The 26,098-nt window shown below is 40.2% G+C and overlaps 1 protein-coding gene across 2 annotated transcripts in view; it reads right to left on the bottom strand.

The window, feature by feature from the left end:
* RAD54B (RAD54 homolog B) overlaps positions 1-26,098 on the bottom strand; it is a 64,073-nt gene that overhangs the window by 12,460 nt on the left and 25,515 nt on the right. The window contains exons 1-5 of one of the 2 annotated variants that reach the window (XM_061448100.1): positions 14,338-14,358; positions 14,022-14,222; positions 11,143-11,430; positions 8,003-8,165; positions 7,055-7,280 (exon numbers count right to left, since the gene is read on the bottom strand). In XM_061448100.1, coding sequence (XP_061304084.1) covers positions 7,055-7,280; positions 8,003-8,165; positions 11,143-11,430; positions 14,022-14,046 — 702 coding nt within the window. In that variant the 5' untranslated portion in view covers positions 14,047-14,222; positions 14,338-14,358. Of the gene's footprint in view, positions 1-7,054; positions 7,281-8,002; positions 8,166-11,142; positions 11,431-14,021; positions 14,223-14,337; positions 14,359-26,098 lie in introns of those variants that run through there. The other variant, XM_061448098.1, reaches the window with a different exon arrangement.

Below are 26,098 nucleotides of genomic sequence, written 5' to 3'. Positions count from 1 at the left end.
GGAAAAGAGACAAAGAGCCATTGAGAACTACAAGGGCTTTGCCAGGGTGCGCAGAGATGCAGTTAGAAAAGCAAAAGCTCAACTGATATGGACCAGATACATCAAAAACTACAAGGAAGGGTTCTTCAGGTATGTAAACAACAAGCAGAAACAGAAGGAAAATACTCGCCTGCTGTTAAACAGGAGAGGGGAGTTAGTCACCAGCAGTGCTGAAAAGGCAGAGGTTCTCAATGCTTTTTTCACCTCTGTCCTTACCCGCACTGTTGGGCCCCAGGCCTTGGGAACAAAAGCTCAGGTTAATGCAAACACAGACCCACTGTCAGTGAAGGAAGAGTTGGTACGTGATCCGCTACAGGAGCATTGCCTCTGCAAATTGATGGGCCCTGATGTCATCCACCTGAGGGTGCTCAGAGAGCTGCTGGCCTTGCTGTGAGGGCACTCTGCACAATCTTTGAGAAGTCCTGGAGATCAGGGGATGTCCCAGAAGACTGGAAGAAGGCTCATGTCATCCCCATTCACAAGAAGATCTTAAAAGGAGGATCCAGGAAATTACAGGCCCATCAGTCTTACTTCAGTCCCTGGGAAGGTCGTGGAACAAATCCTGCTGGGGGCCATCTATCACAGGTCAAAGGAAGCATGTGACTGCAAAAAGCCAGCATGGATTCACCAGGGGCAAATTGTGCTTGACCAACCTGATCACCTTCTGTGACACAGTAACCTGCCACGTTGACGTAGGGTGAGCATTGGACATTGTCTACCTGGATTTCTCCAAGGCTTTCCATACAGTTTCTCACAGCCTCCTCAAGAGAGTGCTCTGTTACGATCCAGTGATCCAGACAATTGGTCTGAGTGGTGCGTGGGGAACTGGCTGACTAGCAGCACCCAGAGGGTGCTAGTGAATAGCTCCTGTTCAAACTGGTGACCTGTCACCAGTGGGGTCCTCAGAGGACCGATGCTGGCCGCAGCACAGTTCAATGTCTTTGTAAATGATCTGGATGATGGGATCAAGTATACCCTGATGAAGTTTCCTGATGATACTAAACTGCGTAGGGAAGTAGACACTTTGGAAAGGAGAGCTACCCCACAGGAATATTTGCATCGGCTAGAAGAGTCATCTAACAAAAACCTTATGAAGTTCAAAAAAGAAAAGTGTCTTGAACCTGGGGAAACATAAATCCAGGAGTACAGCACAGGCTGGGATCTACCGAGCTGTGGCGCAGCTCTGTGGAAAGAGACGTGGGAGTCCTGGTGGAGAACAAGCTCAATATGTGTGAGCAGTGTGCTGCTGTAGCAAACAAAGCCAACAGGATGTTGGGTTACATTAACAAGGGCATCACCAGCAGAGATAAAGAAGTCATTATCCAGCTCTACTGAGCACTTGCCAGACCACACCTGGAACACTGTGTTCAGTTTTGGTCCCCACTATGCAAAAAAGATGGGGACAAGCTGGAGAGGGTGCAGAGGAGGGCCACAAAAGTGATCAAAGGACTGGGAAGCCTGCATATGAGGAAAGGCCAAGAGAAAGAACTGTGTTTGTTCTGCCTTAAAAAAAAGAAGGCTCAGGGGAAATCTTATCACCATGATCCAGTAGTTAAAGAGTGGCTACGAAGAAGATGGAGACTCCTTTTACAAGGAGACACACGGAAAAGATGAAGAATAATGAGCACAAATTACTGCTGGGGAGATTCCAGTGGGACATGGGGACAATTTTTCACAATGAGAACAATCACCCACTGGAAGAATCTCCCCACGGAAGTGGTGGATTCCCCAATATTTTAAGATTCAGCTGGCCAGGGTGCTGAGCCACCTTGTCTAGACTGTGCTTTTGCCAAGAAAGGTTGGACCAGACGATCCTTGAGGTCCCTTCCAACCTGGCATTCTATGATGATTCTAAGATCAACTTTGTTACAAGCCCTTAATACTGATGGGTTGGCCAACAGGTAAGGGCAGCCTGGGACTCAGAAAATAGAGCCCATAACCAGCCCCAGAAAACATGTCTATCTACCGGTAAAGAAATGCAATTGATTTCTAAACCCTGTATTACTCGTCAGAAAATGTCTGTGAGCCCCTCCACTCTTATATAACCTTCAAACCCTTTTCCTTTAACAGTTATCAAGACTTCTGATACCTATTAAAGGAAATAAACACACTGAATAAAAAGACACTGTAATGTGACAAGGAACTTCTTCAAAAAAGGTTTCTTAGTAATAACTACATTTCTGTGCAGACTTGTGAAGGTACCAGGATTGCTATTATGCATAAATCCTGAAAAATCTACTCCAGGCATGTCCCTCACCTTGGTCCCAGACATTAATTCCCTGCATACTCCTATTTCCTAACAGTGTTCACTAACAAAGCAGGTTGTAAGTGCAGTTGACAAGCTGAAGGACCACTTTAATTGTGAAAGCAAATCAACCTAGAGCCTTGGAAGGTATTTTTATTTCCAAACAAGATCAGTTACCAAACACAGACAACTAAGTCTGGAGCAGATGGTGTAATACACTGTAAAAGCAGCACCACTTAATTATCACAACCCTTAGAGCCTCCTAGTAAGTGATTCAGATGAATCTATGGGCCAAATCTGGCACATTAATCTCACAAAGTACCTTGTGGTAGATCAGTCCCCACATGTTCATGAAGAGGCCCAGCAGACGTCAGAGGAAGCAAGGAGTAGTGAGAAACCAAGTAACAAGGGCATGCACCTATTTCCCCAGGTGTCTGGACTGGGGCTGAGCATTCCTGTTGCTTCCCAGACTGTAGTTAAGTGCCTGTTTTCTGGCCATATTTTTTACTGCTGTTTTCAAAATAGGAGCTGGGAATTTCCCGACACAGGAACACAGATACAGAGGAGCGCTGTAGGCAACATCCAGTGTTGTCCCTGCCAGTATTCAGGCTCCACATTGCAGTCTTGAAGACAGAGGCAATGCCTTTCTGACCTTCTCTTGGGATGGTTAAGCAACACAAGCTGCTCAGAAATTATTTTGTCTTCCTACACTTTTGGGCTGTGAGATGAGACTATAGGGAAAGTACCGAGGCACTGGGGAACTGCCTCCAACATCCCTCCTCTGGTAAATCACCAACTCTTCTGGACTGTTTGAACCTGATTAAAAAAATCAGGAGAGTCCTGGTGTATTATAAGCTTCTTGCAGCTAAACATAATATATGCCCTGCTGTATATAACAACAGCAGAGGATGATGGACTAAAAATTAAAATAAATTTACAAGCTAATTTCAAGTAATTAATTCATCCTCTTAGCTTGCTGCAAGATATGTATGTATTATAGCTTCCATTTTCACTATTACCCAAAGTGACTTGACAGGTTTAAGTGAGCTGCCCAGAGCCACATATGGAGCAATTGTCAATCAGTATTAGAGCTCTATAACATCCCAGACTTACTCTTCAAACAGACCTTTCTTTGCGCTAGTCCAAATCCAGTGTAGCTGGTGAAGTGTAAATTAGAGAAAAAAAAAGAGAAGCTGAATCATGAAGCAATGTAAATAATTAATTAATTCTCCAGATATCTTGACTTGGAAACCCAACCAAAACAACCTTGGTAGAAGTGATACTCTGCAAATAGAGAAGTTATTCTCTCAAACACATCTCAAATGCTGATAACATGGATTAACAAGACCTAAATGCAGCCTTTGTGGGGACACCTTCATTTTAAAAGTAATGCCATCTGTGTGACATTTGCGTTTTAACAGAAGTAAACTGTAATCACATTTCAAAAGCAGGTAATGTCCTGTTTTTTCAAAGAGTCCATTACTGAAGGGTTAGGATCAGTTCATGGTGTTTCAGTGTGAAAGTGAGGAAAACATGCCTCACACATTTTTAAAAGTCTGACAGTTCTTTGAATGTATTCCTTACAGCCAAGAATAGAAAAAGCCTTTGAGACAACCTCTTCCTTTTAAGTTATACTGGAGAAATAACAGTATGGTAATTGCTGTTTTTCCAGAGAAGATAGACAGTAAATTATTTTGATATACCTCATTATACCCCAGGCAAGTCATATTGTGTCTCCCTTTTGCATGACAATGTATTCCTTGCTATTTGGGAACACAATCTTAAAAGCTGCTGAGTGTCCTCAATCTAAATGACTCCAACAAGATGAGCAAGAATATTAAAGTTATCTAACTTACAAGAAAATGAAAGCCACTGTCATTTTGGGCATAGCAACTGTCACCAAAATCAGATTTTCCCCTTCCAACACTGTTTGTTAAAACTGCAAGAAAACATTCAATTATTTCTAACTACCTCTTCAGGTAAAAATGTTGCCCTATTATATTTTGCCTTGTATCCATTTCTTTTAGAAATTTCCATATTTCTCATCCTAACCTGATGAGCAACAGCTCCACTACAGGATGGGACAGGGATCAGCATTATCCCACTTCTTTATTAAGATTTACACTTGTCTGCATTCTTCTAGAGATGAGAGATATTTACATATCTAACACTAAGACTCTAGGCTTGTGTCCTGGGTTCAGCAGTAGCAGTCATTTTTCCCCTTCTTGGTAGCTGGTGCAGTGCAGTGTTTTGACTTTCGGCCTGGGAACAGAACTGATAGTAATGTTTTGGTTTGGCCAAGGACTTTGTGAGCCTCATGCTCTGCCAGGGAGGAGGGGAAGCCGGGAGGAAGCAGAGACAGGACACCTGACCCAAACCGACCAAAGAGCTATTCCATACCACAGCACGTCATGCCCAGGAGGTAACTGGGACTCAGCTGGAAGGGCTGGGGGACTGCAGGGTTGGAGGAGGTATCGGTCAGTGCTTGGTCGGGGCTGGGGGGGCAAGTTATCTGTCGGCTGGTGGTGAGGTGTTGTATTCTCTTCCCATGTTATTTCCTTTATCATTATTATTATTGGTGGTAGCAGTAGTGATTTGTGTTATACCTTAGTTACTAAACTGTTCTTATCTCAACCCATGGGAGTTGCATTCTTTTTTGATTCTCCTCTCCGTCCCTCCGGGAGTAGGGGGAGGGAAAGAAGGGGGGGAGTGAGTGAACGAGTTACCTGACTGGTTTTAAACCACGACAATTCTTTTTGGCGCCCAACGTGGGGCTCGAAACCACGACCCTGGCATTATCTCAACCCTTCGTGCGCCACGTTGGATGCCAAAAAGAACTGTCGTGGTTTAAACCCAGTCAGGTAACTCGTTCACTCACTCCCCCTGCTTCTTTTCCTCCCCCTACTCCCAGAGGGACGGAGAGGAGAATCAAAAAAGAATGCAACTCCCACGGGTTGAGATAAGAACAGTTTAGTAACTAAGGTATAACACAAATCACTACTGCTACTACCAATAATAACAATGATAAAGGAAAGAACAAGGGAAGAGAATACAACACCTCACCACCAGCCGACAGATAACTTGCCCCCCCAGCCCTGACCAAGCACCAACCGATACCTCCTCCAACCCTGCAGTCCCCCAGCCGTTCCAGCTGAGTCCCAGTTACCTCCTGGGCATGACGTGCTGTGGTATGGAATAGCTCTTTGGTCGGTTTGGGTCAGGTGTCCTGTCTCTGCTTCCTCTCGGCTTCCCCTCCTCCCTGGCAGAGCATGAGGCTCACAAAGTCCTTGGCCAAACCAAAACATTACTATCAGTTCTGTTCCCAGGCCGAAAGTCAAAACACTGCACTGCACCAGCTACCAAGAAGGGGAAAAATGACTGCTACTGCTGAACCCAGGACAGCTTGGTAACTCATGAGACTTTAAATCATCCCTAGAGAAACCTGATTCTTGACAGGGACAGTAAGGGGAATAACCTTCCAAAGTAACCTGAAACAGACAGCCAAAACAAAGAGGAACAATTTTCAGTACAGAAGAAAAGTGACTACCATAGAAACGGAGTACATGTCAGCCAGGGTAGATGTTCTGGTACAGATAGCAGGGAAGTTGTGCACTTTGATAGTCAACAGAAAGCTCCTTAAACCAAAAAGGCACATCTTTTGTCAATGACACCAAGCTGTGTGGTTCGGTTGATACCCTGGAGGACCATTGCCATCCAGAGGGACCTTGACACACTTGTGAGGTGGGCTAACCATGCCAAGTGCAAGGTCCTACACCTGGGTCGGAGCAATCCCAGGCACAGCTACAGGTTGGGCAGAGAAGAGATTCAGAGCAGCCCTGGGGAGAAGGACTTGGGGATGTTGGTCAATGAGAAAATGAACATGAGCCGGCAGTGTGCGTTCGAAGCCCAGAAAGCCAACTGTATCCTGGGCTGCATCAAAAGGAGCGTGACCAGCAGGTCGAAGGAGGTGATCCTGCCCCTCTACTCTGCTCTCATGAGACCTCACTTGGAGTATTGTGTGCAGTTCTGGTGTCCTCAACATAAAAAGGACATGGAACTGTTGGAACAAGTCCAGAGGAGGGCCATGAGGATGATCAGGGGACTGGAGCACCTCCCGTATGAAGACAGGCTGAGAAAGTTGGGGTTGTTCAGCCTGGAGAAGAGAAGGCTGCGTGGAGACCTCATAGCAGCCTTCCAGTATCTGAAGGGGGCCTATAGGGATGCCGGGGAGGGACTCTTCACTAGGGACTGTAGTGATAGGACAAGGGGTAATGGGTTAAAACTTAAACAGAGGAAGCTTAGATTGGATATAAGGAAGAAGTTCTTTACTGGTGGTGAGGCACTGGAATGGGTTGCCCAAGGAAGTTGTGAATGCTCCATCCCTGACAGTGTCCAAGGCCAGGTTGGACAGAGCCTTGGGTAACATGGTTTAGTGTGAGGTGTCCCTGCCCATGGCAGGGGGATTGGAACTAGATGATCTTAAGGTCCTTTCCAACCCTAACTATTCTATGATCTTCAAACGGGAAGCCTGAGGAAAGGTAAAACAGACATTTGCTACACAGGCAGGTGAGTTTAGATCTGGTTACTGACAGCTAAATGCCCATATGGGTGATAACCTAAACGAGAAATAAAGTATTACAAATAAATATTAATCATGTATTACTAGTTTTGGGCTCTGGCTAAAAGAAAATAACATGGAGGATAAAAAAATCACAAGTCCTGTATTCTAAGCCAAATCTGACCTAAAACCCTTTTGGAAATAAATCTTACCTGATCAACTGTAAAGACTTTGATCCTTTCACTTCCCAACCATTTCTGAAATTCTTTTTTCCAGTTTTTTACCAGACTCCCAGGGGTGACAATTAGCACTCGCTTTAGTACAGGTTTGCATCCATAGACTCCTTGACGCAGAAGAGTCCAGGCAAGCGCAATGCATTGCAATGTTTTTCCTAGGCCCATTTCATCAGCAAGAATAGCTCCAAATCTTCCACTAACTCTGTAAGGTATAATTGAGTGGTGGTAACATTTTAAAAGACATAGCTATAATTATTTACAACTGGTTTAAGGAACTGCTTCTTGTGGTTGTCTTCTGAAGTATAAAGAATCTATTTATACTTAATATGCCTTACTGTAGGTCTTAATTTAGTTATACTGGAAAATCTTAGAGTGAAACTCCTCACTTTCTAGATCAATGCATTAGTACTCCACAACCAGATAGCCCAAATCCGCTTTTAGAATTAAAATTATTATCTAATATTTTTAAAACTTTTTATAACTTCAGGAATCTATGACTTGAGAAAACACTAAATAGTACTTCATTTTTTTCAACAGGTTGGTATAACAGCTTTTTTATTCTAAATACCTGGATTATAAATTATATTAATAATTATGAACTATATGAATTATAAATCCCAGAAAGCAGTGCTCTTTAACATGGGTTAGACTATAACCATGTTTACAAGACTTGGTATTTGCAGTAGACCCGACAGATCTTCTGGTGCACTAGTTTCTCATCACATCTGGGAAAGCTATAGTAAGCAGGATATTACATACAAGTCAGAAAAAACTTGTGCAACCTTTGCTGGGGGGGAGGAATTAGCAAAATTAATTAATTAATTAAACGAATGCTCAAATCTTCCCATTCAAATTGTCTAATTTTGAACACAGGCATGAAAATATTACAGGTATTGAAAGCCAAAAGGATAATTATTGTCTTACCTCATTCCCATTACACATTCATATAGGAATATAATTCCTTCTTTCTGATGTGGTCGGAGATTATTTGCAATGTAAGGATCTACAACTACATCCACCATGGGTAAACCAGCATTATTGAACATCCACTGATGACTTGCATTTGGTCTCGGCATAACTAGAGCATCTTGAAGTTCAAAACATATGCAAGTATTGCCAAAAATGTTATTTTTAGTCTGTTAGCAAAGGGTATTATTTCTCTAACTTAGATACAGAATAAAGTCAATGATCTAATGACTGTTGCAAATACCATTTAATAAACTGACCATTCCCAGGCAGAAAATGTATTTACCAACAAAGCATTTAGCAAAGACTTCTAAACAAAAAATCCTTTTACAGAATTTTTCCAGTTAGTTTGTACTTTTCTCAAAGGAAAGGTGACCAACTGAGAAATCTGGGTTTTTTTATGATTATGTGAAACTACCTACCTAATAAATGTTGCATGATGACTTTGAATGCACAGAGTCAAATGAGAAGTTCTAAAAGGCTTCTGAATTGAAAGTTTAAGAAAAAACATGCAACAATGACCTACATAAATTCTAGACAGTACATTTCAAGAGGATATTCTTGCAGCTGCCCAGAAAAACTTCTCTGCCTGAGAAACAGAGACAAAAAGACAACAATTTGTTTAGAAAAAATAGGAAAGGACTGAGAGTAAGCTGACAAAGGCTGCCACAGCACAGCATTATATTGCATGCATAAATGAAGTTGACAGGTTTGAAGACATACAGAGGCAAAGAGAGCTTGAAGTACTGGGCTACAACTGAATAACAGTTTTGCTTGCTATAATTTGTTTACAAACTAACATCATCATTTTGCTAGACAATGTCAGTCCTGGGTTGCTTATATTGATGCCACACATCTCCACTGAAAATTTGTATTGCCAGAGGACAGAATGAGAAAGAAATTTGTAACTGCTGATATTTTCATGTTACTAGAGTAGATCTATACTGATAATTTACTCATGGGAATAAGTTGGTTGAAGGGCTGTATCATTCAGGGGATTTGGTTTCCTACTGATGAAGGGCTGACTTCTGATGGATTACATCAAATCACACGTATGTGTAGAGATATATACATATATATATATATATGTGTATATATATATATATATATATATAAAAAAGCCAGTGGTGACAGAAAGATAACTTTCCTGACATATTTTCCAGCTATGTCAGAGATGGGGAAGAAATATGGCTTGGATGAGCAATAGACCAAAATCTTAGAAATCATATTTCAAAGATGTGGCTTTACATCTTTGTAATTGTGCTCTGTTCTGCTGAGCACAGGGATAAATGGCTTTCCATGTTGAAGAAGCTGCATTTTATTCAACTATAGTCATAGACCTTAACATAAAAACTTCTGACAGTTCAAATACCAAGATCCTGGTCTTGTAAAATATCTCCATGGCTTCTGAAAGAGGTTACACAAAGAAGCTGTTAAATAAACTATGTGCTTCCCCTGTGTAAGCAACTCAGACTGAGAGTCCAACCTACTGATGTGTTGAGGGCTCTCAATCTCACAGGAAGTATGCAAATTCCCCAGAAGTCAAGACACAGGAGACAGCTAGAACAAAATGTAGCTCTTTAACAGAGAAACAGCAAAGAAGCTAATTTGAGTGTTGAACATATCAGCTTTTTGACAGGTTTCAGGTTAGAAAGCTGATGCAGTACCATCTTGCAATAGCAGGAAGGATGATTCTTTGATACAAAATAATCAGGTTGAATCCAGACCAGAAGCTGCTGTTAATAAAGCTGCTCTACAAAAGGGCCAGTGATATCAGTAATTACCACTTGCTTAAGATTTCACTGTTTATTTACATAGTAGCCAGTTAGCAACTTTGAAAAGTCCCAGTACCCAGTCCTTGTATCCAGATACAAGGTAAGAAGTATGATGGAGGTATAAGTTTAACAATGTAGAACATACTTGTATTCTTTTTAAATATGCATAGTTCAGCTTTGTAACATTTCTTTAAACTCATTTTTACCTTACACCTGAAAGGTAAAGCCACCAGCGGAATATAGTTCCTAAATGGTTTGTAACTGATAGACAAGAGTATTTCTTGTTTACATAAGCAAAGCTACTTCCTGCAGCTATCAAATGTTTACAGGACCCCACTTCTACTACTTAACCAGCCTTTTCTACACAAGTTGTGAACTCTCATAGCTCTTCAGCACATGGTACATCAGCATCATTAACCAAAATGTTTCACGCTGAGATTGGGCAGTGTAGTTACACTCTCTGGCTGTGAAGGATCAGGCACTGTCAGGAGTTCTTTGAATCTGGCTTAACTTCTATAATAAGTTTGAGAGAGAGTTGTGGTGGTTCAGCCTGGAGGAGAAGGCTCCAGGGAGAGTTTATAGTAACCTTCCAGTGCCTAAAGGGGATCTACAAGAAAGCTGGAGAAGGGCTTCTTACAAGAGCATGTAGGGATAGGACAAGAGGGAATGGCCTTAAACTGAGAGGATATATTTTGATTTATTAGATTAGATATTAGAAAGAAATTCTTCACTGAGAGTGGTGAGACACTAGCACAGGTTTCCCAGAGAAACTGTGGATGCCTCAACCCTGGAAGTGTTCAAGGCCAGGCTGGATGGGGTTTTGAGCAACCTGGTCTAGTGAAGATGTCCCTGTCCATGGCAGGGGGTTGGAACCGGATGATCTCTAAGGTCCCTTTCAACCCAAACCATTCTGTGATTCTACGATTATTGATCCTCCACTGTAATTACTTTGTTTTCAGAATATGTCAGTGCTTCACTGACCCCAGTAGGAAGCTGGAACTCATCTAGAACTTCTAGCATGTGTCAGACTATTTCTCTGATCAATAAACTAATTTTTCTTGGCAAAACTCTCAGAAACTACTCTAACTTGCATCTACAGCCATCTGTAAAACTATGAGAAACTTTATGCAGTGCAGAGTATTTAACTTGTTAGAAACACACATGGTAAAATCCTAACATGGTATTGATAGAAACACTAATACTTTCATGTCAGAAACACAATGACTTTCATGTCAGAAATACTTCAGTAGTTCATTGGGGAACATGAAAATTTTGGTTGAGAGCCAGAGGATGCTTAAAGAAACCTAAAAACCTGAATCTTACTTGGAGCATTTGGATCATGGCGAGGTCTGCAGCTTTGAGAATCTTTGAGCGTATTTTCTTTTGTATTGGGTTGACAGACACTTTTGAATGGTTTACAGAATGGTTTCATGCTAGTTTGAGATAAAGCAGTTGGGACTACATCACGAGTTCCTATTCCAGCCTGAAAACATCTGCCGCTGCTGAAATCATCTGCTGAAATAGCACCCATCACTTCAATTTCTTTTCCTCCAACCATCAGTGTTTGACCTTCATCAAGACTGTCTAGGTCTTTAGACTTATATCCAGTACCTAAAAGAACATAAAAACGTATCAATTAGGACAACACTAAGTAAGCCATTACTACTTCCATAACACCAGTACTCATGCACAGGAAGGAGAATCAAAACTATGAACAGGTATTTGATTCTTTAGCATTTGAATTATTACACATACAAACTCACAAAGTCTTTCCCTCCTTCACAGAAGGAAAGCTACATTTGAGTAGATAGCAGAATATATCAGTAAATATTCAGTCATCCTTATCCACAATCAGTTCTACTGAATGTCAAATACCTATTGAAGAGAATTTATAAAACACAGACTCATATCATAAAATCTGGCAGCTCACCTTAGTTTTAAACTGGCTCAAAACTAATGACCATTCTAGGTCCCTTTTGCTCTTTTCATGTCCTAACAAGAACACCACTAGCCCCTCTTGCTATTGACCTACACAGAATATTCTACTTTTAAAATAATTCTGACTTAGCTTTTTATAACTAAGTATTCATATGTAGCTGAAATCTTTATTTCTACACATACTCTGAAACATACACGCTCTGATTATTACCAATCGGCTCAACAGTTTGTTCGTTTGAAAACCTACCAGGGAGGTGATGCATTTTAATATGTCCCCTGAGGGACTCCGTCAGGTGGGCATTCTCAGAGCAATGGAAAAGGAGGTATTTTTCTTCCCCTTCTCTAAATGTATTCAAAAAGCACACAGCAAACCTTGTTTGGTACTTGAAAGAAAAACACTTGCTCTCAGGAAAGAGTTAAAGATGCCCGAACACAAAGGAATGCACATGCCTTTAACCAAAGTGCCTGGAGAGGGTATTTATGACCTCTACTTTGCATTTTTGTTTTCTGTTATTACCTCCACATAGCTTCAGGCTGCACATACTGAATACAGGTATATCCCTGTGCAGGATCTTTCAGATTCTGGTCTGAAGAGTCTAATGGGCTTTAAGAGTAGATGGGAAGTTAAGACAGTTGAAAAGCAAACCTACAAGCTCAAATGTGTTTATGCAGCCACCAGAAATAACTGTTTCTATAACATACAGCAAATTAAAAGAGAGCACTTCCTAAATTTTTGTAATACATTATTAGGGAATTAGGACATTTACAGGAGAGAAAAGCAAGATGTTCTGCTGCCTCAGAAACAAGCTACAGCCTGTGCTTGCTTCAGGTTCCCATGCCCCTCCTTAGATCCAGCCCTGGTATGCCTAAGGGAAAAAAAAAAACAAACTAAAAATCTTCCTTTGCCCTTTCCTTCCCATTTAGAAATAATAATCCCAGATGCTCATTCACATTCACTGTAAACTTCCTGGTATTTAATACAATTTTGGAGGTAAGTACCACTACCAGACTTTCCTTCTCACTCAATGGTCTTGTAGAATAACTGCAGAAATTGAAAACTTACGCTGCTTAAAATGGTCAATTTACAATTTTCTTAGAATCAATGAGTATTGAAAGCAGCTCTGAATGAGCATGTTAGCCCCAATGACATTGGTATCACTGTGCTCCTCGAATACCATCAAACACAGCAAAAGACTTTCATTACTGAAAATCAGAATATTTATTTTTCTATTGTGTTTTGTGCTAATTCAAGAAGACAGGACTTGAAAAAAACACAGGAACAACAGGGTGGTGGCTGATGCATTCCAAGCATTACTCTCTTTCTCTCTGCCTTTTTCAAAAACAAGCAAGTCTGTACATATATTGCTTTGCTATAAATAAATTCAAATTAAGTTCTAAGTCACAGACTCGTTTGCAAATCAAAACTGCCTGGTCCTAACAAGGCCCACAATGTCATGATTGTAATAAAGAGCAAAGAAGCCATTTCAGCCCTAAAATTAATCAAAGTGTGTTTTGCAGCAACATTGTCCAATCCTACTCCCTTACAAAATATCTTTGGCTCAGTTAGCAAAGTTAATTCTTGCTTTGTTTTCAGAAAAAATTACTGCTTCAAGTTCATTGCAGCCTATAGTTTGCAAGTCTTATTTTTAACTCTGATATCAACCCAAACTGTGTCTTACAGCAGCAGCTGCTGCTAAAACTACAAGACTAAAAATTGCTGCACAGTTGACTTCAGCTGGGACAGAAAATGTTGCTGTTTGCTTGTATTTCTGACAAAGATAATATTTTTAGCTATTTGACTGGCTGAAAAGTACAGATCCAACCTCTGACATATCCAGTTGCCATACTACTGACTGACTGGAATATCTACAATGAACATACCTGTGTATTTCCCCCCTAATTTTAACACCTTCTCCAATGCATTATGTGAGCAACCGAAATGAACTACTCAGCCCTCATTTGGCATCCTCACTGAATTAGTACAGCCACTCATTTCCAGATTCTCTCCTTGGACTAGCACTTGGTGTTTCTGTGAATAATGTTATTCAGCCTGCCCCAGCCTCCCCCACGCATCTGCCTTGTATGTAAGAAATACATTTTTTTTGCCATCTTACCCCAAAAAAAACCCTTGCTGTTTTTATATCCTCTGGTCAACAGTGGTATGGAGAACTCTTAAATTATCTAGAGAGCTGTGTCTCTGTTATTCAAAGCACAGTAATTTTAAGCCAGTTGTTCACTTACACAAGTATGCAAATCTACAGTACCTCTTCCAATGTCTTTGCCTTCCATATCTTTCAATATTACTGACTTTCCTTTTGTAATAAGAACAGCATCGCCTTCCCACTTCTTGTGCTTTTTCTTTGATGCCTTACACCACACAACACTGAAATATTTCACAAGGCAGTCAGGTTCTTCCTGAGCTGCTTCTTCCTTTGCTGTCCCTGCTGTTGGCACATAGACTGCATCTAAAAGGGAAATAAAATAACAAAGAGTATCTCAGGTTCTCTTGACAAAGCATACAGTCATTTGCATTTCAAACAAATCAAGGACAATCTATGCATTTCATCTTATATAAACAACCTGGTGTATTTCCCAACCTGGTGTATTTCCTGTCCTGGGCCGCTTGCGGTAGGTTTGGACTGAGACAGAACAGCACATAAGGACTCATCCTGAAATAGGAGCCATTAAATTGTTTTGGAAAGTATGAACTTCCAGGAAAAGCATGTTACTTGGTACATTAGTAAGCAAGCTCCTTACCTGACATAGTACAAGATGATGAGAGTGGAGAAAGAATAAAAGGAAAGGCTGGAAAAAAAACACAAAAGGGCAAAGACCATAGCAGAAAATGAAAACAGTGTCCTGGTGAGACAGTACTGGGCAATGCTCTCGAAGCAAGGCCAGGAACAGAGAACTCAGGAAAGGGAGCAAAGAAGACCAGTAACCAGATCTGGAGCTGAAGCCATTAGTACAAAGTGGCAGAACAACCATAACTGTAATAATGCAAAAGATTATTTTAACTCCTTTCCTCATAGCCTTTAAAAATACGTAATTGTTCAAATCTTGACACAATCTCTTGAGTTTGCAGCAATTCAAATGTTATTACTAGTTTAGATTGATTTAGATTTGTCAGCACTTACCTAATTATAAGTGCCACAAATGTAAATATTAATAGGAAATATTTCTGCTAATAAGGTTAAGAAATCACAACAGGACAGCAGCTGATTAAAGCATTGATTAAAAATAACCACGTACTTCTGAGAGTTAGAAATCTGACATAAGTAATGGTAGATAAGTTCCCAGCATTACCTAAAGGAGTATCTGTAGCATTCCTTTACAGCACATGCACAGCTTCAAAGGGAGAATTGCACTAATTTTCATCAAAATACCCTTGCATGCTGGTTAAAGGCTTAAATCAGCTTGCTCCTTTGATTCCATCTGGGATTCAATGCTATACTAATCAGTTACAAAAGTGTTTATGCCACAGAATAACCTTTCCAAAATTTCCAAGTGCTTGTATTTAAAGTGTCAAGAGAAAACTTTTATTCACAATAACGGTCCAATAAAGAGGCAACTTTATCACTTCTACATCAAGTCTACATATTCTTAAAACTGCAAAACCCTCATAACTGACATGCCTAAAACGAGTGCAGTTTTGCAGACTAGCACTTACTAAAAAGGTATTATCTAAATGAAAAATGATGCATTTATTGAACAGTTTTCTTCCCAAAGCTCTTTGGAAGTTTTCTTGTCTGTATAGAACTCTGTGCTAACACACTACCTAACACAGACAAGATTTTCCATAAGTGGGTGCTTCTTCAGGGCATTAGCCATCATCTGTAGTGTTACATGCAACAGATGCCCCCATCTCTAAGGAGTAACAGAGCAGCTACTGCTGCACTGGCACACTGCAGAAGGATGAGAAAACAGAACAGAGCAGCTCTCTCAGAAATGTAGGGGATTCTTTGTAGCTGAAACCTGGGAAATGAGCCAGAGAACAAGAATAAATCCTTGCAGTTTCGCAAAAAGGTACAAGGGCTCTATTGGATCTTCAGTAATCACAATCACAAGTAATAAGATTTATAGGAGCAAAGGCGATGGGGGGAGAGAAAATACAAACACTGCTAAAAAATACAAAAGACTAATCTGATTCTATACTGAGTTTCTAATTGTAAACAAGATAAATACAGTGTTTTCTCTTTGCTGATTCTCTTCATTTAGCCAGCTATTTCTTTCCTCCTATTAAGATTATAAGTAACTGTTACTGCAAGAACTGGAGGTTTCATTGCAGCACTTTCTTCTTCTCTCCTGAAGGATGGTCATTCCTAAATAAATGACTATCTCCTGATCTCTTCCACTGACCTCCCACATGAGTTTGGTGACCCCTGAGATCTATCCGTTTTATGGTCATTGCTCTTTTACTCGGCTAGTCCTGTGTGGTATCACCGAATCACCAGTAGATTAACTTTCAGGTCAGTAACAATTTTTCCAACTCTTATCCCTACTTCATTTGAAATAATAAAAGAAACAGAGCTGAAAACTGTTAGCATTTTGTAACAGTGACTTTCGCCAAAAAGGATTTCCAAAGCAACCTGCCCCCAGTGAGAAGCGAGCTGGGCACCAGTGGTCCACATAATACTAAAAAATATCTGCAATGCTCAGATTTCTTCCTTCAATTTGCGTTCTGAATTACCATCATTTCTGTTTATAAAAATATCCAAGAATGATTTGTTTCTCTGCTAAAGTATTATCCTTCTAGCTATAATCACAGTGTAGTCTCAGATAAAAGTGCTATTTTTCTTTTTTTTTAATTAGACATTTTTATGCAAAAATAATTACCTCAACATTATCTTCCATAGAATTTCTTTGAATAGAAAACCTAAACCTGTTCACCAATAGTGCTGATTAGGTACTTGCATTCAACCTTCTTTTTATCTTACCAGTTTCGTCTGCATTCAGCATCACACTTGTGTCATTTCAAAGACTCATTTCATTGCAATAGCAAAATATCCAAACTCAATAAATAGAGTTTCAGGAACTTTTCCGGAATTTAAATGAGACTGGAATTTAAATTACACATGGGAACTAAGTTCAGTGTTTGATACAGGGGAACAGAGAGCAACAGTTTCAACAGTAAACCCCCCTTGCTGCTCACTGACTGTAGACAGTATCTTAAATAGAGCTGGGTTTGCCTGAAAGATAAACTGTGTAAATTCTGAGCTCTGCAGTTAATCAGTTGGGACTGAAAATAATAAGTAACAGAAACCTCAAGTACCCCACATATGAGAAAGATCAGGAAATCATGCCTGCTCATTTCTCTCCCAAACAGCAAACTGCCCAGCCTGAGAGTGCAGTTTTCTTAACCATGAAGGAACTCCAGCAAGTGACATGTGGCCAGAATGAAGGGCTTGGGAAATTTAGAGACATGGATAAAAAGGGTTTGAAAAGCTTCCACAAATAAAAAAGCTTTCTCTCTCTGGTTGAGAAAGCAAAGATTTAAGTTTCAAGCTATAAACCATAGCCTAGCTGGTATGAGGAAAAGTTTCAGCAGCCTCAGGAAGGTGATGATTTACAGAAAGTGGGACAGGATCCAGGAGAGGGAACAGGAGCGGGGGGAGAGTGTTCCAAAGGCAAACTAGTTTAACCAGTTTCTGATGAGCAGGATTTAGAGTAAATGCATCGATTAAGTGCATTAGGTTACTCCCAGTGCACTGAGAAAGCAGCTGCATTATGAAAAACTACAAAAGGTAACTCAAACATGCATTTTTAGTAGACTATACACTCCAGCTTGCAGTACTGTAAGTACGCGTTCCAGCAAGGAGTGCAGCACACTCCAGTGAGCAGGGCACTAGACACTGCAGCTTGAGGTATGGTTTAATGGATGGCTTAACCCCATCTGACTGCGGGCTGCTGCCAAAGCCCACGAACTCACCCTTCCTTCCTCCTGCCCCTCTGCTTCTCCTCCACCAGCTGTGGCTAAACCAGCTCAAGGATTCCCATCAGCAACTACAGTCAATAAGAGAAAGGGATATGTGCAGTTTGGAACAAGGAGACCAGAAGGCTGCGCCTTTTTTGTGATAGCTACTGTTAGATTGGGGGGATTCTGAAACCCGGGGACCGGCTGAGTTACCAAGCACCTGCATACCTGAACTTCCATGCTATAAACATACATGGAACAGTGGGGAGTTTCCCGTTAACTGCTCTGAATCTTCTAAATAAAAAGCACTGTCACAATGCAAAACCTACAAATTAAAGAAGAGAACTTTGATTCAAGTTGCATTCTATAGTGATAAGGAATAATTTAAAAAGAGAGGGAGGCAGAGCAACAAATGTAGACTTAGGTAAGAGATTTGGGCTCTCAATGAATCACAGCCATAACCTGATGGAGTGCTCTTCTGCAGCATCTGCAGTCCTCTGTATGGGTGCCATTGATCCATCATTATCTCTGTCTTCTGGGCAGAGGAAGTTCCTAATCAAATTAATTCATAACGCTTAGAGAACAGATGTTTACATAGTAGTTAAATGTCTTGCTCCAAATGAAAGATCTGTATGTTAAACACTCCTAAGATATCCCAGGAATATTTAAAGAAGTATGAGACAGAGATAGCATCATCCTTCATTTACAAAGCAATTTCAGTCTAATGATAAACTTAATATTAAACTAACATATAAATTAATATTAGTGTGCCTCGAAGATGGTAAAATATGTAATAACTCTTCTCACAGCACTTCTGTGAGACTTTTATGAGGAGTGTAACCAGCAAGAGTTGATCTGACTTACCATAAAACCATAGGAATCAATGACAGCTGGGATTACATCTGAGTAGCTGGATCACAACCCACTGCTTTGTACTCCTCTTTCAAACATAAAATGTGTATGTATTCATCTCACACATACGAGCATCATGTCACCTAAAGATTGATATTTCAAGCAGGAATATTTTCTTTGAAAAACACATCATCATTTTACACCCAAAATTAATTAAAAAAAAAAATGCAAATTATCAAAATTTTAAAGTATTTTTAAACATCTGGTTCAAAGTCACTTTATGGGCTTATCTTTCATCTGAAACTCCAATCAAACTAGCCTCTACACTGCTGAATGTGCATTTCGATGAGGATCTCCATTAGTGGATCTTATTTCAAATAGCTAACAACTTTGCCAGGCCTTCACCAATCCATACAACATCTTCCACACTAGCTGTCTCAGTTTCAGTGCACATATTCATACACACGCACCACATCCATAAAAACTTTTAGTGAAAGAAAAACTACTGTTTATGAGAATAAAAGCCACAGATTACTGCAGGTTTAGCCACTATGAACTATGATTCCTTGTAAAAGCTCTAACAACTCAATACTCTGGAGAAGAATCTAAAAATCTGGGGAAAAGATAAAACTGTTTTGTTGGTTTTTTCTTTTGGCTGGGGTAAAACTTTTTTCATTCCTGAAAGCTAAAAGCTCTTGGAAATAAATGTAGCTTGCACATTCTCCACAGCTTAATTTCCTGGGGATTACACACTGGACAACTAAGGCCGAGAATAGCTTTCTCTGTAGTCACAGCTCTCATTGCTCAGACCAAAGCTGGGTCTCTTCCAAGCACAGCAGGAAAGAACTTTTCTTTGTCCCTCTCCTTCAGGGACACCATCTCCCCTCCAGATACCAAACAGGGAAAGATGGCAGAGGAGACAAGGACCAGCTCCAAGAAACAGCAATTTGGGAGAAAAAACCTTAAAAGGAAGACTACTGCTAGAAAAGAAAGCTGATGTTAAACCAGTGGAAAATTGACAACTGGGTAAAAGACTGTTAGCCTGATCTGGAAGCAGGGCACACAAGGAAAGGCTAGAAACCAGGCAAGGGGAAGAAGAGTAGGAAGCAACAGATTGTGTTAGGAAAAGGGATGGGGAGAAGCACTGGGGCACACTGGGACCAGAGTAAAGTATAAGAGTCAAGGAGCAGAGAGAAAGAGTTGGCATTTCTGAGCAGGGGCAAGAAAAAGTTACTGCCCATCTCTAACCCCTAAAATTCAAGGTTTACTAAAAAAAATATGGCTGAAAGCCATCAAGGGAAATCAAGGGAAGACTTGGGAGGAAAAAATGAGCCGATTAGGCAGTGACATGGACAATAAAGTGAAGAAACCAGCTAAGGACAACATGGCATTGCAACATAAAACACGGCCAGCATGTGAGCCTGAAAGGGCACTTGGCTGCACAAAGACATGAAGGGCACTTGGAGCAACTCAACCTCCTGCTAATCAGGACCCACTCCTCTTCCTCCAGCCTTGTAGTTTAACTTTTTCCCTAATGCAATTAGTCTTAAAGGTAGTCAAAACTCCTGTATTGTTACACTGTTCTGTATCATCTTACAGAACCAGATTCAGCTGCTCTCCATTCAGGTAGGGATGCAAGGCAAAATGTAGGTGCCACATAAGAGATGGAAGCAATTAAGCTTTTGAACTGGATCCATTTGACTGATCACACCCTGCAAGACTAACCTAAATCAATTCTGAGCTCATGACTGGTACAGAGCCCAGAATCAAATAAATAATTTCTAGTGGACAAAGTGGCGAAGGCAAAGCAGGAGCTAAAGCTTGGATCATTGTTACATTCTGCTCTTCAACATGAAAAAATTTCAGTCTTTCAGTATTACTGTCAGCAAACACATGCAAAACGCACGGGGAAAAACACTGCAAGTCACTGTATTAATGGTCTACACTGAATTAGGTGACCTCCTAATGCAGTAATTCACTTTATTACCCCAAAAGGGTAAAGTTAAGACTTTCAACCTTGTCTGTCTTATGCAGATGAAAACATAAAATTATATGGAATAATCTGTTTAGAAATGTTAATTTACTCTAAAAGCCAGAAGATTTACATCTACAACCTTGTGGTACAAAACTATGTACTCACCTCCCACACACTTCCCCAAAACCCAGCTTCCATTAAGTGAATAGTTTTAAGGTTGTGAAGTTGAGCTGGAGATGTCAAAAAGATGACTGTTCCAGTGACCTGATCTGCCCCATAGTGCATATGCATTCATGATAGTCTTTACAGAAAACATGCTGTACTACATTGCCATGTGACCTCTTGCTGAGTCAGTGCAGAGAACTGAACTGCTTGGCAGTGGCAAAAGAGGCTGCTGCTGCTTACACGACCCCTGAGCTACAAATGGTGTGTGATGAAGAAGGCCAAGACTGCAAGGACAGAAAGACCACTCTTGTAGTTAGATAAGCTGAATCATAGAATGGTTTAAGTTGGAAGGGACCTGAAAGATCATCTAGTTCGAACCTTCCACTAGGGATGCTGGGTATGGACACTTCATTAGGGACTGTAGTGATAGGACAAGGGGTAATGGGTTAAAACTTAAACAAGGGCAGTTTAGATTGGATATAAGGAAGAAGTTCTTTACTGTGAGGGCGGTGAGGCACTGGAACAGATTGCCCGGAGAGGCTGTGAATGCTCCATCCCTGGTGGTGCTCATGGCCAGCCTGGACAAAGCCTTGGGTGGCATGGTTTAGCTTGAGGTGTCCCTGGCCATGGCAGGGGGGTTGGAACTTGATCTTATGGTCCTTTCCAACCTCAACTATTCTACGATTCTATGACATCTTCCACTAGACCAGGTTACTCCAAGCCCCATCCAACCTGGCCCTGAACACTGCCAGGGATGGGGCAGCCACAGCGTCTCTGGGCAACCTGTGCCAGTGTCTCACCACTCTCACAGCAAAGAATTTTTTCCTAATGTCTAATTTAAATCTCTCCTAGTGCCTTATAAAACCGGATTTTACTTGCATGTCTTCTACAGTTCCTCTGTGGAGTAAGGAAAGTCATTTAACCTCAACTTTCAGCAGTAAACATTTGTCTGAGCACCTGATGTCCGATCCAGTCTCATTTGTAGTAATAGTGAACACTAACAGGTGCAACTGGAAGTTGTGGTTTGGAAAGATTAACTGTACTGAGATAACGCAGTCCTGGTTGATTCAGTCTGCACCTTCTGTAATAACAGGGCTTTTGGGTTTTATTTTCTCTGTGCCTCAACTCCCACTTAAAAGTGAAGATTATACCAACCTCTTACCTCACAAGGATGTTGTGAAACTTAATTACATCTGTGAAGCACTCAGATACTATCATGATGGGCACCAGAGGAAAAAACATTAGCTAATTAATTCAAAATAGTTTGAACAGTGTGCTGAAAACAAAGCATCACTCTATAACTGAACAAGGAGGTAGAAAGAAAATACTGAACAGTGCCTTGCTAAGCAAGCGAAGTCCATTCTGTGGCCTGAGACTGGCAAGGAAGCCTGCAGAAATAAAATCCATGTAATTAATGACTATACGCAAGAGCACAAGAAGGCTGGATTCAGGTTGTGCGTATTTGCAAGGTTTTGGGTACTTGAGTTTGTAACCTCAATTTTCTTTTCAAATAGAAACCTTCTGTATGTAATAATAGAGGGGAGATGTACTTAATTTGAACAAGTAGGAACAATCCTCTCACTGCCATTTAATGAAATTTACCTCTTAAGGGTATCAATGCAGAGAAGGAAGGATGGAGAGCATACTACTTCCAAAATTATAGCTCCATGGTAGAAAACTACTCTTCTTAAACCTCTCAACTGTCTAAAAATCCAACTGACTCCAGCTTCCACAATAAAAATTTAATGAACTAAACTGAAAGCTTCTGTCAAGTCCATAGAAATAGATGTACAAGGCCTATTATCAAAGGGAAAAGCAGCATCATCGAGAATTCTGAAAAGCTGCAGGCATCATTCAGTGCAGTGAGCCAGATCAGCTCAGTAAAACATGGGAACCAGTCCAGTGTCATCCAAGTTGACTGTTTACTACACATCTTCATGTTGCCACCCACAATAGAAGTTGTTTGGATTAATTTGTCAAATAAAGGCACTTTAAAAATAAATGCAAAGTGATGTCAAAAAGCAATATTTATACTTTGGCTCTGTAAATCTTGAATGTTATGCAATAAATGATAGTCTAAATAGGATATAAGTGGGAAAATTCCAAACATTTAAACTATAAAACAATCCAAATTACTAAGAAATAGTTATTAGACTATCAAACAATCAGGTTAATTGTAGCCATCTCAAAATTTTTGAAGCAGCCTGCAGAAATCTAAGTGTGCACCCTTTTGTGTGGAAAGTACGTGGCTAAATCCACATGTGGTGCTTCAAAAATATGTAGTTTGACATTCTCTTAAGCATCTGCCATTAATTTCACTGGTTTTCGTTTATTAAAAATAAAACTATTTTGATGCTGTACAAAACCTCTGTTCCTAAAATGCAAAGACTTTGAGATCTGTAACAAGAAGCAAGCAGGGAGAAAGGGATTTTATTAAGATTACGTATTCATCGTATTAACATCTAGTTTAGCACATATTGGAAGGAAAAACATTTTTAATGTTCTGTTTGTGTTTGTTAATGGCCATCTTTGATTTCCCTGGATTATAATAGAGTCCTTAAAATAAAAATAATCAATAAAACTTATGCCTGCTGTCACAAGCGTGAAACACAATATATTCCTGTCCTAAATTATTTAAACAGGACTGTTTAAAATTTATGACATTACCCTGGAAAGAGGCACACAAAGGATGAGTCATATTTTTGAGAATTTTCATGTGTTCTGCAGCAATGATTACTTGCAGAGTGGCTGACGAAATATTTGGAAAGGGAAAGAGTAATCTTTCCAAACCAAGTTATGTAACTTTGATTTACATAAATGTAATCCATTCAGTAGTCCAAGTAGAAAAGTAGTATTTATGGCCCAAGCACTAAACCTAGAGCTCTAGCTGTAATTCTTACTAGGAAAGCAAAACTAGAACTGGGAAGATGAGGAAGGAAGGAAGAGGAGAAATTCATCCTTGTGGAGGCAAGCAGTGCTTATTGTGCTGCATTTGCTGGCTCTGGATGTAAGAAAATTGAATACAACTTAACCTGCACAGAAATTTCAACGTATATTATTAAGATGATTCCATGCAGAGAGCCATAAATTCAGGATGCCTTTAAACAGAGCTTACTTTGTGTCAACCCTGCCTATTTTTGGTCCTGAGCAGACCACTTACATAAGGAAATGCTAGAAGACATGGAGATGTGGCAGCTTTCCATCAGCAGGCTGGCTCCACTTGCTGTTCCCAAGGGACTGCTTTGACCCTGCATGCTGCCTGAAAGCCTCTGCAGCGTATGCACCTCCTCTTACCAACATACCGTACGTATATCTCATTGTGCGTGTGTGTATGTATGTATGTATCCTCATCAGAGGAGGATAATTAAAAAAAAAGATAAATTTACTTCTGTATTTCATCTGAAATGTCTTGCCAGATGCCCACTGCAGCTTCAGAGCAAAATGATTTGAAACTCAAAATATATTTAACTTCTGGACTGTTGAAAAACATCTATGGTATCACCCTGCAAGTTCACTTAGGGAACAGGGTATTTTCAAAACTGAACTGTACAAATTAGCACAGTTATATAACAAAAACTCTCCTGAAAGGAACAGATTTTATCTAGCAGAAATAATTATAACAAACAACAATGGCTAAATTCCCTAAGCAAGCTTAGCTCAGTCCTTTTCTGCACACTCACTATGCAGCACTCAATCACAGAGCTACAAATTGTATTTTCCAGGCTATTGCTGGTCTTTTTGCAGGAGAGCTGGGCCATTACCTATCCAGCTGTATAGTCCAACAGCTTTGCAACCCTTACTGCCCTCCAGCACTTGCGCTCAAGATCCTTTCTGTCATCTGTCACTCTCTCTGGATCTACACAAAGTGGCTTCCTCACTGAGGCTGTCTGGCCTGTTAGTGGCAAAACTAGGAACACATTTTCTTTCTTTCATTCAAGGCATTCACAGCTGAGAAATCCCTGTTCTGCTTTCAACAGTGCAATATGCCCAGGCTGGGCAGGGTTCCCTATGAATTCAGTTATTAGGGACTACATCCAAAACGTAACAAAACTGTAGTGAAAATGACCAAATTCTGTGTTTGTCAATGACTTATGAATTAGACAAACTTGAACAAGGTTTCATAGGAATGGCCAAAGACCAACCTGATGCCAAATTTCAAGTACTTTTTCAAAAGCACAGGGAAACCAGAACACTGTGAAGGACAGATGATCAAAATCTCTCAGTTTTTGTCAGAGAAAACCTGAGACATAAACAAAAACAAATGCATTTATAGAACACACACATTATAGCCTGAGGTAACCCAGCATAAAGTAGCTTTGCCAAACTGACAACTGATGCTACCAATGTCACCTGGAAGTCCACCATGATGTACAACCTACTGCCAAAGCTTCCTTATAATGCAAAACAATGCACCCCAAAGTGAATTCCATATTACAATGAGGAATGTATCAATAGTAACAGTAATGTTACACAATTTTACCTGTATTTCTGGTACCCGCCACACATAAATGTTTTGACTCCACAAAATAGTATTCTTAATAGTATGACAAGTGGGCTAAATAAAATTTACCTGCAAACTGTAACTGAGTTACGACAAATTACTTTCTTTCACATGACATCTTCAGTGATTAATAATGGATACAGCTCAAGACTACTGCAGTAGTTTTTATCTGGTAACAATAGAGAAGACAAATCATGCTGTAGTGACTTAACCACAGGCAATCCAAAATCCTCCCTCCCCATCTGCAAACTAGATAAACATCTTGTCCTGTTTCACTGCTAAATTAAAGCTAAAAAAGAAAATAATAAAAATCAGCAATTTATAAATTGATTTACTTATTTCAAGCCTGCAGAATGTTTCTGTTTGGAAACTGCATTATTTCGAGAAAGCATTTAGCAATACAGACAAGGATCATATAAAGACATAAAAAGTAAGCAAGTGGCAATACACAGAATACGGTGAACAAAATGACTGAGTCTTAACCAGACTGGGTCCTGACATCAACTGAATATGGAGGGGCACCATCATCAGTGGAATTACTTGTTAAGTTACATTTATGTTAAATTATGCTAATGATGGTGATTATGCCAACTGTAGATGAAAATCAAGAGCCAGGAAGAAATGGCCAGGAAACAGTGACTTCTTTTTTAACAAATTCTATTTGCATACATAAAACACAAAAAAATTAGGTATGATTTTTCAAGTCTGCAGTTTTGCTAAACAACAAATAGAAACCATAAATCATGTGGAGTAACTGCTGATTAAGTATTCAATGAAAATTACAGCATATTCTTCTTGCATGAATAATACCAAGCCAAACAAGGTGGTGTGTTCACTCAGAGATGTTTGGATACCTCAACAAATCATTCCGCATAATCACTAGGATAAAATAGCGTCAAAATCCCACGGCACGGAAGGAAGGCACAAGCAGTGG

The sequence above is a fragment of the Pezoporus flaviventris genome, unplaced genomic scaffold (assembly GCF_033815535.1).
Source record: "Pezoporus flaviventris isolate CSIRO_AGI_PZ_B2104156 unplaced genomic scaffold, CSIRO_AGI_Pfla_v1 ptg000007l, whole genome shotgun sequence".
NCBI classification, from domain to species: Eukaryota; Metazoa; Chordata; class Aves; order Psittaciformes; family Psittacidae; genus Pezoporus; species Pezoporus flaviventris.
This window is presented reverse-complemented; position numbering and strand designations above follow the sequence as displayed.